Source organism: Bos taurus, chromosome 25 (genome assembly GCF_002263795.3).
Source record: "Bos taurus isolate L1 Dominette 01449 registration number 42190680 breed Hereford chromosome 25, ARS-UCD2.0, whole genome shotgun sequence".
Taxonomy (NCBI): Eukaryota; Metazoa; Chordata; class Mammalia; order Artiodactyla; family Bovidae; genus Bos; species Bos taurus.
Window position 1 is genome coordinate 19,674,586 of NC_037352.1, and position 19,331 is coordinate 19,693,916.

Here is a 19,331-nt window from a genome sequence, read left to right on the forward strand (position 1 = left end):
AGAAAAAATACAGTTTAGCACTACCTGTCTGTGTTATTAAAAATCTTCTCTTTTAAAAATTACCTTTACGGAATTCCCTGGCATCCCAGTGGTTAGAGCTCCATACTTTCACTGTCAAGGGCTCAGGTTCAGTCCCTGGTAGGGGAACTAATATCCTTTTTAAATTTGTTTAAATTACCTTTAAATTTGTTTACATTCCTAAATGGAAATCAAATTCTGCCCTAAATTATTTCACATTACTTTAAAAAGCTTTGCACAGACTTAAGCGAGACTACTGACCAGAATGTTAGCAGGCCTTAAAGAGTGGGTTGATTTCACCTCACACAGAATAACAGGTCAGTGTGGCCGTCTCATCCACGGAACTCAGTTTTCATGGGTCTCTTGGGATCAGCAATAATAGAATATTACTGATTTCCAAGGAGGCATCCAGAAATAATGGGCCTCAAAGATCTTCAATATGCTTATCATTGGTTATTCCTTTAAATCTTTTTATTTTTGCCCCTGAGCATCATTCTTTGCTTCTTAATTGGGTTTACGAATGTGGATCTGTAGAACACCCTTCCACCCAGATGTCTCATCATGCACTATTCCACCTTGCTGTTGCCATCCAAAAACTTGTGAAGATTCTTTTTTATTTTTCAGTTTGCCAACAACAGGGTTCTTGAACTTTTCTAATGCCTGTAGCACCTGCGCCTGCTATTATTTTCCTGAACAAATGCTGTCACGTGCTACCCCTCATTCTGGTGCTATTACCCAGCAGATCCGAAACTAGATCTTTGCAATTATGAACTTCCATTACCGTCTGTCCTGCTAGTAGGAAACGGATTTCTTCCCTACCCTAGTCCCTCCAACCTATCCGACTTACTAGTGTTTTCCCTAACATCCTTGGAGGCCTGCTTGTGGGTTTTTTTTGTTTGTTTGTTTGCTTGCTCCTAAGGATCTGAACAGATCTTCCTTAAAGTTTCTCTCTTCTGGTAATGGCATTTGGTATTGAGTCATTTTTTTCTGAAAGCCACTAGTCTTAAATTGTATGATTTTCTTTAATCCTTGATGTAGTGCTGTGCAAGGAGATTCAGAAGATCTCAGGACTAGAACAGTTTGCCTTCAAGACTCAAAGGACCTTCTTTGTAGCTCTGTTAGATTACCATAAAGACAGGTGGCAGAGCCAGGTTCTTATTAAACTGGCATTAGATAGAAATGCCACAAGCCAGCAGAGGTCAGGGTTCGCTGGAAACAGTTTTTAATATCAGGAGGCCTGCCCAGAGCATCACATGGCGAATTGTGCACTCGGTGCTATCTGCTCCTGAAAGAAGCCTTACAACTTTGCGAAATAAACCTTTCATTCCCCTTCTGCCTCTTCCTTACCCTTTTCCACATAAGATGCTAACATGCCTTAGCTATAAGCCCTTTGCTTAATTAAGGGATTCAGAACATGATTGGTGGTATTCCTAAGTTTGTGAATTTTAGCCTCATAAGTTGTGGTATTCTGTGTTTGCTTTTGAATGGTCAACCTGCCATCCCTAGGTTTTTAATATTCTGAATCACAAACTCTACTTAGAATGTAGTTCCATAAGCAAATGGTGAGGAGCTCAGTTTTGGAAGCTGAGCTCTCCAATACAGGGTCCACCAGCTACGTGTGGCTGTTAAATTTAAACTGGTTAAACTTGAATAAATTTAAAATTCCTCAGTTACAAATCTTCACATTTCAGGGGCTTAGTAGCCACCTGTGGCTAATGGTTACCACACGGGATGGCACAGATATAGGTCTTTTCCACTAGCATAGAGAATTCTTATTGGATGTTGCTGCTCTGAAAACAGACGTAAACTACTTAGCCCTGTGGCCTCTGGCAAGTTTACATACTCCTCTATTGGCTTTAGTTTTCTTATCTGTAAAACGAGGATAAATAGAACTGTCATGAGGATTAAATGGTACAACGCTTGTAAAGCGGTGTCCATCACATAGTAAACAAGTTCAGTATTATCATTAATGGTTTTTAATCAAAGCAGGATTGGTTTAGTTATTGGGAGAAAATTTTTCCCCATTTTGTATCTGATCTGAAGGGAACAACTGCTCTCCAGCTCTAGTCCACTGTTAGCATGTGGGGATGCAAGCCCATCTTGTTTTTCAGGAGAAACCAGAGATTTGTAAATTTACCAATTCAATTTTTTTTCATTAAAATTTTTTTGAAACAGAAAAATGCAAATAAGTTGAATGAAAAAAAAATTCTAAACACCTTGGTAGCTACCACCCAGGTCAAGAAATAGAGTATTACTGGCCCCTGGAAAAAGCCCTCCTATATATATAGCCTCCTTGCTCTCAACACTGTCTAAAACAGTGAGGGAGATAAACAAAGCATATCTGTGAATCATATCAGTCCCTGTGGCCACAAGTTGGACTCTGAAATAATATGGGCCATTTTTTAATCCTAGTAAAGAGCCCCTAGCCATATTTCTTTGAGCACATCCCAATAAGCAAAGGTACACAGCTGTATATCTAGTGCTCAGGGATCTGGTCAGAATTAATAACAATAACTCTTGGATCAGAATACTAAATGTGCCACTTAAAGGAGATAGAGAAATCAAGCCAGCCCTTAAATTTCTGACTTGTTTGACTAAGCAAATGCTCTCCCACTAAGACAATGGCAAACTGGCTTTTAATTTTAGGCATAATGAGTTTAAGGGGTTTATGATACAGATATCAAGTGGGTGTTTATACAAGTTTGGAGATAATACAATTTGGAAATAATGTATGAATACTAATAGAAACCAAAGAGTTTGCTTAGAAGATTGAGAGAAGAAAGCCAAAAACAAGGCTTGGTAAAAGGCAATCACGAGGAAGTGACAAAAGGAGATAAGGGAGTGTGGTATTCCAGAAGTCTGGAGAAAATTATATTTCAACAAGAGTTGAGGTGGGAGGCTGTAAAGTGCCTGTTGCTGCTCAGAAGCCAAGCAAAATTAGAGACTGAGAGGAGTCCACTGAAATCAGCAGTATGAAGGTTGCAGGTGACCTTGGGGTAAAGGGCTCTCAGTCAAGGTCTGCACCGAGGTGGGATGTGGTGTCTCCTGAGGAATTGGTAATGTCTAATACAACTCTTTCAACAGCTTTGGAGTCAAGAGACAGGACAGTGGCTGGTAAGGAAAGGAGAGGGGAGTGGAAGTAAAGTGGGCTTTGCTAAGATGGAAGAGTTTTACCGGTTATTGAGAAGGATCCAGAGAGAGAACTGAATATGCTGGAGACAAATGAGGAAAGGGAGTCACAGCACATGCTTCAGGGCTTACTTTGGGAAAGGGGGAGTCGCATATCCAGGTTTGAAGGAGAGTTGCCACTAGGTAGTTTGGTCCTTAAACTCCATGTCCAAGGCTCTTTCTTGCCTTTATCATTCTGCCTCATATTAGGTCCTACAGATTGTGCTTTCCAAAAGGATTTAGAAACCCACTGAACTGTGACAGTGTCATAAATTCCTCCTACATGGTCCAATTGATAATTCTCACATTTAACTAAGACTGCTTCATAGACCCTGGGGAATTCTGTAGTATAACAAAGATTTCCTGAACTTAACTACTTACCGTGTGATTGGGAATTTGGTCTCAGGGATTAAATCATATATTTCTTGCCATTCTTGGGGTATGTCTATAAAATCTCGGTAAACTTTTATTTGTAGTATTGTTCCTATGGTGATATGTTGCAGAAGCTTTAAAAATTCTCGAAGAGTATAACCTAACACATTTGCATAGCCAACACTAATCAAAACATCACCTGAAAAAGGGAAAAAATTCAGTAAAATTACGATGATGGTTTAAAAAAGATCATGCCATTTCTGTCTGCATTGTGCAATGTCTCTTCCTTTTTTTTTTTTTTTTTTTGGTGAGGTATTTCATTTTATAGGTTCATATTGTTGGTTCATTTTGAACCAAAACCAGGCTTCAAATTTTATTTAATGAAAAAAAAAAAAAATGATCCTCTCAGTGAATAATGAATACATGCAAGATGTTTCTTAATAGTCAGTGTAATGGTAAATATTATAACATTTTAGAACATTTCTGAAGTCCTTGGTGTGACAGAGGCTAAAAAGGATTTAGAATCTGAACCATCCTTGAAGATTCTAAAAATGTGCTTGTTTCAAGTAAAATAAATGGCTACTACTATTAAAGAAAAAAATCACTTCCACTAAGTGAACAAATAACCTATTTTTATTATAGCTGCCTGGCCATTGCCAATGCCCTCCACAGTAAGCAGACCATACTAAACATCAAGCCTTACAGATTAATACTTTCCTTATGCAGTATTCATTGAGCAAGTAATTCTACATATAACACTGGACATTTAGCATGCTTTAATTAAGTTGAAGATGTGTATACAGAGCATGGAAGTTCAAAGGGATTTGACACCTAGGTCCCCTATCGTAGGACAGAGTTGAACAGGAAGGGGAGTATGATAGCCAGCCGTGCAGCTTCTGAGCCCCCCAAAAATGGAAAGAGAACCACATCTTGACAGCCACGTCCCTGAACCTCCCAACTGAATGATAAATAGACCCAATTTATTCATTTGTAACCAGCAGCTAAGGCATGGACATGTAGACTAGGTCCAGCTATTGGTCAGTCCCTCTGGGTCACTAAACCTGAAGCAGGAGATACAGAGAAGCGACAGGAGCATCCAGTTTCCATGGCCTTTTGTTCTCTCATCATTTTCCAAACCTGGTGGTCAAGGCCTTCCAGGAATTCTGTCAGATTAAATGTTCTAAATTCAGTGCCTTTACAGAACTTGAAGTTCTTTAAACTTCAAGGGAGAGCTTGAAGAAAGCAGGAAAAACCATTAGGCCATTTAGGTATGACCTAAATCAAATCCCTTATGATTATACAGTGGAAGTGACAAATAGATTCAAGGTATTAGATCTGATAGAGTGCCTGAAGAACTATGGATGGAGGTTCATTACATTGTACAGGAGGCAACAACCAAAATAATCCCCAAGAAAAAGAAATGCAAAACGGCAAAATGCTTGTCTGAGGAGGCCTTATTAATAGCTGAGAAAAGAAGTGAAGCCAAAGGAAAAGGAGAAAAGGAAAGATATAACCATCTGAATGTAGAGTTCCAAAGAACAGCAGGGAGAGATAACAAAGCCTTCTTAAGTGAACAATGCAAATGGAGGAAAACAACAGAATGGGAAAGACTAGAGCTCCCTTCAAGACAATTAGAGATAACAAGGGAACATTTCATGCCAAGATGGGCTTGATAAAGGACAGAAACAGTATGGACCTAACAGAAGCAGAAGAGATTCAGAAGAGGTGGCAAAAATACACAGAACTATACAAAAAAGATCTTCATGACCCAGATAACCCATGATGGTGTGATCACTCAGCTAGAGCCAGACATCCTGTAGTGCAAAGTCAAGTGGACCTTAGAAAGCATTACTATGAACAAAGCTAGTGGAGATGATAGAATTCCAGCTGAGCTATTTCAAATCCTAAAAAATGATGTTGTGAAAGTGCTGCACTCAATATGCCAGCAAATTTGGAAAACTCAGCAGTGGCCACAGGACTGGAAAACGTCAGTTTTCATTCCACTCCCAAAGAAAAGAAATGCCAAAGAATGCTCAAACTACTGCACAACTGCACTCATCTCACATGCTAGCAAAGTAATGCTCAAAATTCTCCAAGCTAGGCTTCAACAGTATGTGAACCAAGAACTTCGAGATGTTCAAGCTGGATTTAGAAAGGGCAGAGGAACCAGAGATCAAATTGCCAACATCCTCTGGATCATAGAAAAGCCAGAGAATTCCAGAAAAACATGTTTCACTGACTACACCAAAGCCTTTGACTAACTGTGTGGGTCACAACAAACTGTGAAAAATTCTTAAAGAGATGGGAACATCAGATCACCTTATGTGCCTCCTCCAAAATCTATATGCATGTCAAGAAGCAACAGTTAGAACCGGACATGGAACAACAGACTGGTTCTAAATTGGTTAAGGAGTACGAGAAGGCTGTATATTGTCACCCTGCTTATTGAACTTCTATGCAGAGTATATTATGTGAAATGTTGGGCTGGATGAATTACAAGCTGGATTGCTGGGAGAAATATGAATAGCCTCAGATATGCAGATGACATCATCCTTATGGCAGAAAGTGAAGAGGAACTAAGAGCCTCTTGATGAAAGTGAAAGAGGAAAGTGAAAAAGCTGGCTTAAAACTCAACATTCAAAAAACTAAGATCATGGGTTCCAGTTCCATCACTTCATGGCAAATAGATGAGGAAACAATGGAAACAGTGACAGACTTTATTTTCTTGGACTCCAAATTTACTGCAGACAGTGACTACAGCCATGAAATTAGAAGACGTTTGTTCCTGGGAAGAAAAGCTATGACAGCTAGACAAGAGTATTAAAAATCAGAGACATCAGTTTGCCAACAAAGATCTGTATGATCAAAGCTAGTTTTTCTAGTAGTCATGTATGGATGTGAGAGTGGGCCTATGAAGAAGGCTGAGTGCTGAAGAACTGACGCTTTAGAAATGTGGTATTGGAGAAGACTCTTGAGGGTCCCTTGAACAGCAAGGAAATCAAACCAGTCAATCCTAAAGGACATCAACCCTCAATATTCATTTGAAGGACTAATGCTGGAAGGGCAATACTTTGGCCACCTGATGCAAAGAGCCAACTCATTTGAAAAGACCCTGATACTGGGAAAGATTGAAGGCAGGAGAAGGAGACAACAGAGGATGAGATGGTTGGATGGCATCACTGACTCAAAGGATATGAGTTTGAGCAAACTCTGGGAGATGGTAAATGACAAGGAAGCCCAGCGTGCTACAGTCTATGGGGTTGCAAAGAGTTGGACATGACTTTTTTAAGAGACTGAACAACAACAACAATAGAACTTTTTATTGCTTGCAGTTAAGACCCCTGACTGCTATAAGGGCATCTAGCAAGAGAAGAAGAAATACAGGGAAATTGATTCTTAAGGACAGATTCACATTGGGTAAATAAAATCTTAGTTATCAGATCATACAAGTACTATCATCCTGCCAAATGGTCATGGAGACTTCAGAGTTAACACCAGATAAAGTGACCCTAATAAGTCCCAAAGAATGTTTATCCCACTGTGCATGGGAAGCTAGGGATCCCTCAGTCACCTCATTCTAAGACAGCTGAGGTCTAACCTCAGAGTAGAAAAGAGTCAAGATTAAGTACTTTCTCTATTACTACTCCCCAACTCTTTGCGACCCCATGGACTGTAGTCCACCAGGCTTCTCTGTCCATGGGATTTTCCAGGCAAGAATACTGGAGTGGGTTGCAATTTCCTCCTCCAGAGGTTTTTCCCAACCCAGGTGTCAAACCTGCATCTGCCATGTCTCCTGCATCGGCAGGTGGATTCTTTACCACTGAGACTCACCTGGGAAGCACTACTCTGTACTCTGCTGTAATTGGAATTACGCTGATCCTAAAGGAAGCCTCCAAGGAACGCCAAAGACAAATTTCCATATTGCTAGATTCTATCCGAAATGAAAGGTCACAGTTTTAAAGAAAATGAATACTGAGATGGGTGGAGAAAAGCTTCTACTTTGGTCTTTAAAGACAGCTGTGGCTAACTTCAGAATGAAACAGGGCTTCTCCCAACTACCTGCAGATTGTGTAATCTGAAACAGCTGTTCACCATATAGAGGTTAATTAAAATGTCAAAAAAAAAAAAGAAACCCTCATGGGATAAGCTTACTTGCCTAATGTTAAAAGGGGTGTTTATAGCTGAAAGCTATGGCTTGACATGCTGCTTAATTATGTTGTTAAAAAGGTGACTTATCGAGAGGGCAGAAAATAAACAGCTTAATTGCCTGACCATCCTGATTATAAACCAAAGGTGTCATTGTATGAATGTGATTATTCTAGCAAGAGACATTAACATTGCCTTTCATAAAGAAGCACCAATTTGGTATTTATAAATACTAATATTATACATTTTTTTCTGTTTTAATGGGCTGTAGGAACCACATTGTATAAACTGTCCCAGTTATCTATATTTAATCAACTTTTCAGCAGCCAAGCCACTACCAAAAAGTAGATTTTAGTCTTCTTCCATTTCTCTCAACTAGGCTGTAAATTCCATAAGCTCGTTGTGGTTAGAGACCACACATGACTGGCTCACCATCACACCCCGTGCCTGATGTCTGCACACAGCAGGCATTCAGGAAATGCTTACTGAATTAATGTGGCCTAGTAAGGGTGGTGACCAGTACATAACTTTGTTTACCTTCCAATCTATATTAATTTCTCCAAGAAAAGAAAACTGCTGTATTAATTTCTTAAGATTCTGGATATCAGAGTTTGCTAAAACTATGCTGGCCAAAAGGATTTTAAAGTTTAGCCAAAATAAATTAGGAAATCAAGATGAAGCCCTATTAAGAAACAACAAAAGAAGAGAAATTCAAAGCACGTAAGAAATAATGGGGCTAGGAGGTAATGGGGTAAAAAAAAAAAAAAAATCAGGTTTCTAGGACCATCACCTCTCCAAATCTCATCATCATTGTCAAAGGGACTGAGTTACAGAGCCTTTGAATCCCAGACCTTGAAGAGAAGTGCCTGACTTGTCATGAAGAGATATGGGACTTACTCCATATTGCAATCTCTTTTCTAGTCAAAGGTATGGGCTTTCTAAGCAGACATGGGTTCAAATCAGCTCTGACCACCCACTTAGCTCTGTACTAAACAATTTACTTCATCTCTCTGAGCCTCTGTATTTCGTTATCTACCTTCTAGGAGTGTTGCAAAGATTAGATAATAGACATGGAAACACCTTGCAAAATGCCTAGAACAAATGCTCACTTACTCTTCATTTATCAAGCACAGACATAATAAATGCACCAGTTCGAATGGTAAGTCCCTTGAATTCATTAAAAGATGAATTCAAGACTGCCTCTGACCTCCAGGAGCACACTATGACCTCACCCGGAGATTCTGTTTCATGAAAGCATACTCCCATCCCACTCCAGTGAGTGTGCTCTCTGCTTATCAACCAGCATCTGTCCCCTAACTCCAAAAAACCTACGGAGAACAAGCAGAATAGGCCCATGGGACCTGGCCTAGAATTGTTTTGGATGGAAAGTCCAGAACTTTCTTTCTGGAAGGCTGTTCCCTAGCACCAAATAGTGATATGTGGAGAAAATGCTTTGGATTTTAAGGTGAGGTAAACTTTCATAACAGCATCATTGATCCACTTAATTCTTTAATCCACTGCATTTAACCCTAACTACAACTAGAATAACCTGAGAAGCTTTTAAACCATGAACTGCCCTGTCCCCAAACCAACTGAATCAGAACCTCTGGGGAGATGGGGCCAATCCATTTTTAATTTAAAAGGTCTCCAGGTGATTCTAATAAGTAACCAGCGTTGCAAACCAGTGGTTTAATCCACTAGGGCTGTGGCACCACAATCATTTTTGTTGTTGTTGTTCAGTCGCTAAGTCATGTCCTACTCTTTGCAACCCTATGGACTGCAGCATGCCAGGCTTCCCTGTCCCTCACCATCTCCTGGAGGTTGCTCAGACTCATGTCCATTGAGTCGATGATGCCATCCTAATATCTCATCCTCTGTCATCCCCTTCTCCTCCTGCCCTCAATCTTTCTCAGCATCAGGGTCCTTTCCAATGAGTCGGCTCTTTGCATCAGGTGACCTGATGCAAAAATATTAGCCAATACTTTGGCCAATACACAATCATTTTTGATTAACAACAAAACAAGATACAAGTCTGCAGAATCTCTAAGAACAGCCTTAGAGAAAGGATTGCCAATATTTCCATAGCACTGTGGCTCTCCAAGGTGGTATTATCCCAATTTAGAGATGAGGTGACTAAGGCCAGGAAAGTTAAAGGATTTTGTCCAAGGTCAAAGAACCAAAAAGAGGTATAGCCTGGGCCTGAATTCAGGCCAGCTCACCTGAATGGTTTTTCCTTCCACCACCTTACCATCCCATTGTGCGTCCCTGACTCCTGAGCACAGCCCAGAGAAGGCACTGGGGAAATGTCTTGAACTGGATGGAAAATTCATTCATCTAAAGACAAGAGAAGCAGGGCAGTACTGACAAAGACAGCATTCACATCTCCACTCCTTGGTGTGACAACGTACAAGTTACTAAATATCTGATTCCTCATCCGTATATCGGTTTAATGTAGAATCTACCTTGGGGATTGTCAGTCAGGTGAAATGAGATCACACATCTAAATGTTAATGATGATTCATACTGCCTACAAAAGAAGAAAGCCTTATCCATACAGAGCCATAAACTCTGGAGTGACACTATTCCTGTATATGAATCCCTTCTAGATGGGGGTGAACCTTGACAAGGAACTCAGTCTCACTGAGCCTTAGTTTCCTCATCTGTAAAAGGCAGATGATAATCATGCTGCTGCTGCTGCTGCTAAGTTGCTTCAGTCGTGTCCGACTCTGTGCGACCCCATAGATGGCAGCCCACCAGACTCCCCCGTCCCTGGGATTCTCCAGGCAAGAACACCGGAGTGGGTTGCCATTTCCTTCTCCAATGCATGAAAGTGAAAAGTGAAAGTGAAGTTGCTCAGTCGTGTCCGACTCTTAGTGACCCCATGGACTTCAGCCCACCAGGCTCCTCCATTCATGGGATTTTCCAGGAAAGACTACTGGAGTGGGGTGCCATTGCCTTCTCATAGTTCCTACCTAAAGGGTTATTATAAGAATTCAATAAATAGGGCTTCCCTGATGGCTCAGTGGTAAAGAATCCGCCTACCAAAGCAGGAGTCCTGGGTTCAATTCCTGAGCTGCGAAGATTCCATGTGCCGTGAAGCACTAAGTTCGTGTCCCACAGCTACTGAGCCTGTGCTCTTGAGCCCTGGAGCCACGACTGAAGCATGTGCACCCTAGAGCCCATGCTTCACAGCAAGAGAAGCCGCTACCAGCGAGAAGCTCAACCACTGCAACAAGAGAGTAACCCCTGCTCACAACTACAGAAGAGCCCGCACAGCAACAGAAACAGCACAGCCAAAAATAAATAGTGAAAGAATTCAACGAATAAATACAGTGAGGGTTATACAAGTAGTAGCAGCTGGCTTGCCCACTGAAAGCTCTCAAACAATGTCACCATCAGCACTGTTACACGGGAACCTAATAACCTGAGTCTCCCTGAAGGCAGATGAAAGGGAGGCAGAAGTAGAGGGGTCGGGAGGCCTGGGGAAACCACAGTCACCTGGCTGGAGTGTGCCATCCCTGGCTGCAGCTCCCTTTGTAATGAGATGGCTGATCTGAAGGTAGGGCCCATGCTGGATGATGATCAGGCCTAATCCCATACTACCCACAGTGAGTTTGGTCTGTTGAGTTTTGCTCAAGTCGTGTACAGATGGCTTGACCTTGAGGTTGACTTGTTTTCCTAGAAATGGAGAGATTTGTTTTAGTCTTTCTGCTAGATATCAGCATGACAGTAGTAACTGGGGTCTTAACGCCAGAATCTTAGGGCAGTTACTTAATCTCTCTCTGCCTTAGTTTCTGCATCAGTAAAGAGAGGATAATAAAAATACCCACTCAGAGGGTTGTTATGAGAATTAAAGGAGACAGTTAAAGGGCTTTTGCACAGTGCCTAGCACACTGTGCATGTTTAATTAAAGTTAGTTATTATTATCCATTCACTTAACAAGTATTTATTGATACAGGCAGTGGGCTAGAAACTGAAGTGTTTCTTGCCCTCATGAATCTTCCAGCCTAGTGGAGGAGACAAATATCAATGAGCTGTGTAAACATACTTTGAACAACAAACTGTAACACATGCCATGAAGGAAAAATACAGAGAGTTCTGAGGGTGACCAACAGGTTAAGTCTCCTGTGGGGAAGAGGGGTCAAGGCTTCACAGAGGAGGTAAAATTTGAATTGAGGTCGAAGGACCCAATATGAGAGCTTTAAGCAAAGTATGGTGGAAGGGAACAAATAAGATTCTGAGGCAGGAAAGAACATAAAAGGAGATCAGTAGGGGCCAGACAGGAGGAGCAAATCCGTCGCAGACAGGCTGCTCAGCATTTTACCTCACTGGAAAAGCTTCGAAGTGATCTTGGCAGGACAAGCTAAGATCTGCATTCAAATAAAGAATCAAACACCTCAGGCTGCTATATGGATTGTGGGGTCCAGACTGGAAGAGACAAAGTGTTACTGCATTCACCCAAGCATGTCATGACAATGTCAGTGGAAATGGACAGTAGAAAATAAGCATTTGGAAGGAAAATCCAGGAAAACGGGTAGTGAGGAATTGAAATATGTTTTACACAGAACTAAATCTCACAAGAAAAGTTTCAAAGACTGAGGAGTGATTTAGAACAACAAGTTATTTTCCCAAGAGGAAGCTTCTGAGATTCATTTTCGGTTCACAGGAAGCTTCTGGGGAAACCTGCTTTCAGCACACTCTTCCAGCATTTCACACACCAGCACGTTTCCTTAAGGAGAAGTGACAAACTGCTACTTGCCAAACCTTTGCCAAATCCAGGTGACTGTAGTGTTTGTGGGTGGGGGGAGTGGGTCCAGGAGTCCTCCCCACTGCTAGAGGAGGGGGCATTTCCCACATCTCCAGGGGTTTCACAGTCCCTTCAACTTCACGCAAGTGTCCTTGCCTGTCTCCAGCCTCACCCTCCCCACAACCACAGATGCTCTCTGACTGAAAAATTAAGGGTGTGCTCAGTCGCTCAGTCATGTCCGACTCTTTGCGACCCCGTGGACTATAGCCCGCCAGGCTCCTCTTGTCCATGGCGATTCTCCAGGCAAGAATCCTAGTATAAAGAAGGCACCATCTTTGAGACTTTTCAGGATTATAGGAGCAATTTGGAACAGGTCATCCCCTCCTCAAATCTATGGCTCCTGAGCAAACAGAGAACTGGCATCATAGACAGGGTCTGAGTTCCAACCTCAGCTTGCAAATTAAACATGCTCCTGATATAATCTATGAAGCCCAGTCACAAAAGACAGCAGGGTTAAGTGAAAGAAGCCAGATTCAAAAGACTCCATACTGTATGCTTCCATTTTTGTGACAGTCTCAGTAGAAAGGGCAAAACTATAGAAAATAGATCAGAAGTGTCGGGAGCTGGGGTGGAAAGGGGGTTGGCAGTAAACGGGCATCACAAGGTAGCTTCAGGGGTTGTGGAACCGCCACGTCCTGATTGTAGGGGGTTAAATGCGGATATATGACTATCAAAATTCACAGAGCTGTACACTAAAAAAAAGGGGGGGGGGGAATCTTCCTGTACGCAAATTATAGTTTGGTAAACAAAGGATGGTGAGACGCTGTCTCAGAAGCCAAGAGTGTGATGTCCCCATTTTACAGACAAGGAAAAGTGAAGGAGTCTTGGTCTCCAGAACATACCCAGTTACCTTTAACGTTTTTCTGGACGGACTTCTTCATGGCCCTGGGAGGCCAGGCCGCTCAGGAGGGCCTCCCTGAGCGGAAGCTGGAGTCAGTCCATCTCCCAACTGTTTCGAACCAGAAGCCGGCGCCCTGCAGATCGATCGCCAGTGGCGAGGAGATCTCGAGCTGGCCCCCAGGGGGCGCTGCGACGCCGCATTCCCGACGTTGCGCGGCAGTGTGGTCACCACAATGCTTCAGGAAACCCTGGAAAATGCAGTACGTGAAAATTTTGGTGCAGAAAAACAAAACTTCTGCGGGACTAACACAGTGCCTGGCTCATACTGGGTTCATCACCCATTCTTGGGAAATTACTGAAATGGAGAGGGTGGAGGAAACCTAAGAGGGGGCCTCAAAGATGTGAATGGTCTGCAGAATATCATGACTAGTTCATAGATGAGCACAGATGTCCTGCTGAGCTCCCAATAATGGTATTTTCACACTGTTACATCAACAGCGCCAACTGCTTTGGAACTGCACTTTATTCATGAATGTTTTGAATGAGAAAAGGCCAAGGGTGGCCTGAAAAAAATGAGTCATGATTAGGAGAGGAATTAATTCTTCCTTCTTTTTTTCCAAAATAATTCACCACCTCCCCCCCCACACACACACATTGACTCACACAACAAATATTTACTGGAAGCCTGCTGCATGGTTTTTGCTGATGCAAAGGACACAACAGTAGACAAAACAAACATAGGCTCTATCCTCCTGGAACTTAGATTTAAAAAACAGATGAAGTGAACAATTTTAGGAAAGTATAAATTATCAAAAATAAATTCTATAAGAAATAGAAAACAATGTAATAACACAGTACTACTGTCATCCCTGGGCTTCCCAGGCAGCACTAATGGTAAAGAACTCTCCTGCCAATGCAGGTAGATACTGGAGACAAGGGTTCGATCCCCAGGTTGGGAAGATCCCTTGGAACCCAATCCAGCATCCTTGTCTGGAGAATCCCATGGATAGAAAAACCTGGCAAGTTACAGTCCACAGGGTTGCAGAGTCAGACACGACAGAAGCGACTTAACACGCACACACGCACTGTCATATGACTCTGATAAAACCAAAAGGCAAAGTCTCTTGTGTTCATGCCTTCAACAAACAGTAATCAAGCACCTGTGAGGTGTGGCACTGACCAAAGATTTCCATGGTAAACTGGGAGGTCCCAGCTTATTCAGCTGCTTCTGTGGCTTTACCCAGTTACCCAGAGCAGACTTCTTGTTGGATACATTTTGTGCTCAGGTGGCTGATTCAGAAGGAAATGTCATCCTGTTCCCTGTCACTCTCAGCCTCAAGGCATCTCCTGCAGGTAGCTCCTTGTGATAGATTGCCTGATTCCTCCTTCAGTCTGGCGAGGCTTCTGTCCAGACACTAAATTAATTCTATCATAAAATGCATCCTTTCCCTCCATTTTCCTATCAGTAGAGAATGGTGAGCATTTACAGGAATCAAGTACGTCAGCCTTCAAGGTCCTATGTGGGACCTGGCGCACAGGGGTTCCTGGACCTTCCTTCTATCCCAGACTGAAAACTCTTCATAGTGAATGCCAAGATCACACTGACTGGTGGAACTGAAAGGTACCAACTGTTGTGGATGCTATGCTGTGCTGCCCAGATTCCCCTCAGGACTGAAGGATCTGTTCGTTCTCTTCTACCTCAAATCTGCCACTGGCTGAAGAGAGCCCTTGCCTGAGATCACACCTAACCAGGGCAGCTAGCATCCAGTGACCGATCGATGCAGGGTAAAAAACCTGGCTCCCTCAGCCCAACTTGAACAACTGTAAAGGGCCATCTCAGCTTCAGAGCCCCCTAAGGGACCTGCTGAGGTCCTTCTATCGCTGCTCGGCAACCCAGCTTCTCCCTCTGCCAGGCCTTGCTTCCTTCTGTCCACTAATGGAGAGTATGCCCCAGTAAATGCCCTGCAACTCAGAGTATTCCCAGAGAACCCAACCTGCAACAGCTTATGCCAGGGACAGCATGAACGAGTAGATGCTACAATGGGATTCTGGAGCTGGACCTGCTGCCCAGGTAATAATGAGGACCCCATCCCCCATAGAGGAGGAGCATACATAGCCTTGGGCACAGGGAAGCATTAAGATTGTTGTTTTTCAATGGTAGTAAAATGGCTTGGCACCCATATGATCTACCTGGGTGCCTCAGTTCTCCTTTGCCCTATTTTATAGTAAATAGACAAACTCAGCAGCCACAGCCTGAGAGGTACATGGCAACCAGAGGCTCAACCCCCTTGGGGATGGAGGTCTGGGCCATGCCACCATGTAAGCCACCTAGAGGTGCTGAGGGTGAGAGAAATCTAGGATGGATAGGAGAGGCAGGAAACGATGAGTATGTCAGTTATACATCAAGGTGAGCTACAGCAGCAGCAGCAGCAAGAGTTCTGTTTTGTCCCATTAACCTTCCTGTTATAACTGTCCCACAGGAAAAGACTCCACTGGGTCCTGAAGGTGATGCGCTCAGAACTAAACAGAAGCAAGTGGATCTGTTCAGCACAATGGGTGCACTGTTGCAAATGCTGCACTGTCCTACCGAGTCCCCCTTCAGGACTGGAGGACCAATGCCCCAGCTCCTGGGGAGGTTGTAGGTTGACAGCTCTCAGCGGTCAGCCCTCTCAAGGAATTGTCTTTGGCTAAAGAGCCACATTACCCTAGGTCATGCCCCATGTCTAGCATCCAATGACTGGTCCAAGCAGAGATATCAAGGCTTTGTTGGCCCTTTTACCCCAGCTCAGAACTCAGAACAGCCATTACCACTTCAGAGTTCCCTGTGGGCTTGCCAAAGCCTCCTGTGACTGCACCATAGTCAAACTGCTTCCTCTGCCCAGTCCTGCTTCCTTCCCTTCCTCCACAGGAGTTGATCCTAAGAATACTCCCTAATAAACTTCTTGTAGTATAATCAATAATCTGTCCCTAAGTCAGCTTCAACAGAGCCCAATCCAAGAGACTAAATGATATTTGAGCCCCCAGCACAAGTTACTAGCCTCTGGATTTAGCTCTTTCATTTCATCTAATCCCAAAAACCCCAGGTGAACATGTATGGTGCAGTCACCACATCTTCAGCCTGCATGGTAAACCCGATCCCCAAGGAGGCGGTGTGTTCTTTATCCTGTCAGGCCAAAGATCCTCCTTAAAGAGAAGAGTGATCGCACGGTCCCCTCCACAGCTTTCCTTGAGGTCGCCTCTGGATTCAGCCTCTGCTGGGCTGAGGCCTAACATCCATCATGACAAGACATGCTATGTCCAGAGCCCTTTAAAAACCACAGAATTACTATCTATGACTTCAGGGTGCTAGCATCGCTCCCTCCTGGGGACCTTCTGTTTTCCTGGGTCCTTAAGGACTTTCTGCCTGTTGGAGCCTCATGGCTCATCTTCTCTCTGGATACAAAAGTTCTAGCTGCTCTGCACAGAGGTGAGAGGATGGGGAGGTTCTATCACTGAAACGGAGTGCCTGACTCTGGGAGTCTATTGGTCACATAGAGGAAAGAGGCCCAGAGAGGTGATGTGACTTTCCCAAGTTCAAGTTAGTAGCATGGGTGGGACTGAAATATGGTTCTGTATTCTTTTTCACTCCATCACACCATGTCTCCCTAACCCCTAGGGTTTGCCTCTACTAAAATCTAGACTGAGATATAGAGAACAGACTGATCTGTCCTGTCCTGAGAGTCTTGGGACTCTGAAACACTACATTGGCAAGCAAGAATGAAACTGGGGGCAAAACCAGCCCCAAATTATTGGGACTAATAGGAAATCTGTAAACAGAGTATTTGGTCCCTGCCCACCTCTCTCATCCCACATCCTGACTGGTAGGGAATGGGATAGGTGGCTGTTGTCTATAGTGATGTGCAGCTATTAATCCAGTAGAAAAAAAAGTTTTAAATTATTTTACCTTTGTAATAGTTGTTTTTGTGTTTTAATCTTAGATTCAGACCTCTCATGGAGGGGCAAAGGTAGGAGGGACAGGAAGGGATGCCTGGGTAGAGGGAGGAATTTATGCTTGTATTTTTAAAATACAAGAATCAAGTCATAATTCCACTTAGTTGGAGTTAGAATAGGCAAGTGTTCCAACATTTCACCCTAAGATTCTCAACTGGTCAATGGTAAACATCCGTGGACATTGTTTGAGAATTCAGAACTGTACAGTTGGAGTTTCTATCACTTGGCAACAGAAACACTAGAAAGAAGCCAAGAAAATGACTCCGCCAAAGTTCTCCAATGTTTAAACAACAAACAGTGAAAAATTCCTGCAGTAATGTGATATGCATTATGTCTAAGTCCCTGGAACATATAAATCAGCTTGTGTCAATTTCTGTGGCAGAAGAAAAATATATGATTTAATAATAATAATAAAAACCCTACCCTTCCCTCCCCCCCGCCCCCATAAGAGACCAATGTTTGGACAGGAAAGTCTATAGGCTAGCAATTGAACTTCCTTACCCAATCTATGTGGTGATACTGATAACTCTGTGCATTTCTGCAAAGCTGTTCGTCTGGTGGAATTTGAAACCTGCTGAGTTCTGTGGACATGTAGGCATTCCAAAAATAGAGACAGATATCACTCTTCTAGGTCTTTCTAGAGATGACCTAGGTGGCCTTTATGGAGAAAATGAGCATCTCATTTCCTGTTCGCTGCATGGGGAACTATCTGGGAAAGAAAGAGCTGGACTCAACGTCAGGGTTAATAGTGATTTAGTACATGAGTCATGGAAGAAAAGGAAACCTCTACTAGATAGCAAAATCGTTTGTGGTAGACCATATGTGTCGCTAACAAATTTTGCCAACCCTCTTTTTCTGTTTCTCCATCTAACTTAAGCCCCTCCCCACATCCCACCTCAGTAAATAGTATCATCAAACGCCCAGTTACTCAGGCCAAAAATGTAGGAGTCATTCCCTGAATCCTCTTTGTTTCAATTCCTCCCTACCCCCATTTATCAGCACGTCCTTTCCTCTGCCTAAAAAACATCCCTATCTGCCCATTGTCCCCCATCCTCACTACTCTTATCCTAGCTAAAGCTACATTTCTCTCTCTCCTGGACTACTGTGCCTCTAAACTGGTATCTCTGCTTTTGTTCTCGCCCCTCCCCACCTACAATCTATACTCTTTTTACAGACTAAGACCTATCAGTCTCTTGCTTTAAACCCTCCAGTGCTTTCCTGTTGCATTTAGAACAAAATCCAAACTCTTTATCACGGCTCTCGAAGTCCTACATTTGATCTCTCTTTTTCTCCAGCCACATGGGCCGTTTTGCAGTTCCTTGAACAGCCCAACCACTTCCTTGCCCGCTTCCCTAATGTTCTTTGAACTTTCTTTTCTATCTGGAACAGTCTTGCCCAGATCTTCACGCATGAGGTCTTTATGAAGGTGGCGTTTTCAATGAAACCCTCCCTGGTTATCCTAAGTATCATCAAACCGCCGCCCCTTAAACCTCTCATCAGACCGACCCCCAATTTAATTAACAGATTAACACCTAGCATTAAAGATCAGTTTTTAACAAAGTTTCCGTCTCTTCCCCGACTAGAAGGTAAGCTTTCTGAGAGCGGGAAACTTCTTTCTTCTGTCCACTCCGGCACCCCCAGCACCTACAGTGCCTGCTGCAAGCAGGAGTCCATAATCATTCCCTAAATGGGGCAGTCCCGGGCTGACGGATACGGCAGAGGCAACGATAATACAAGGTGACAAGAGCCTGTCACCGGCTCCATCGGCGGTCCCGAGGCCGCCTCCTGCCGGAAGAAAAGCGGCTCCTGCCCACTCCAGGGCAGCGAGGCGGGCGGCCGAGAAGAAGCCGGGCGGAGCAAGGCCTGAGGCGGGCGGGAGGAAGGACTGGGGCTGCGAGCCTGGGCTGGACCGAGAGGACAGAACGGGGTCGTCAGGGGCCCAGAGCCGGAGCCGGCCGCGCCAGCGCCTCGGCTTCGCTTCCGGGTGAGG

The 19,331-nt window shown here is 43.4% G+C and overlaps 1 protein-coding gene across 4 annotated transcripts in view; it reads right to left on the reverse strand.

Moving 5' to 3' along the window:
* PDZD9 (PDZ domain containing 9) overlaps positions 1-19,299 on the reverse strand; it is a 24,924-nt gene extending 5,625 nt beyond the window's left edge. For 2 of the 4 annotated variants that reach the window (XM_059881393.1, XM_024984998.2), the window contains exons 1-4: positions 17,843-19,299; positions 13,362-13,599; positions 11,203-11,382; positions 3,568-3,757 (exon numbers count right to left, since the gene is read on the reverse strand). In XM_059881393.1, the coding sequence (XP_059737376.1) occupies positions 3,568-3,757; positions 11,203-11,382; positions 13,362-13,392 (401 nt within the window). In that variant the 5' untranslated portion in view covers positions 13,393-13,599; positions 17,843-19,299. 4 annotated transcript variants of the gene reach the window in all.
* Between the last annotated feature and the right edge of the window lie 32 nt (positions 19,300-19,331).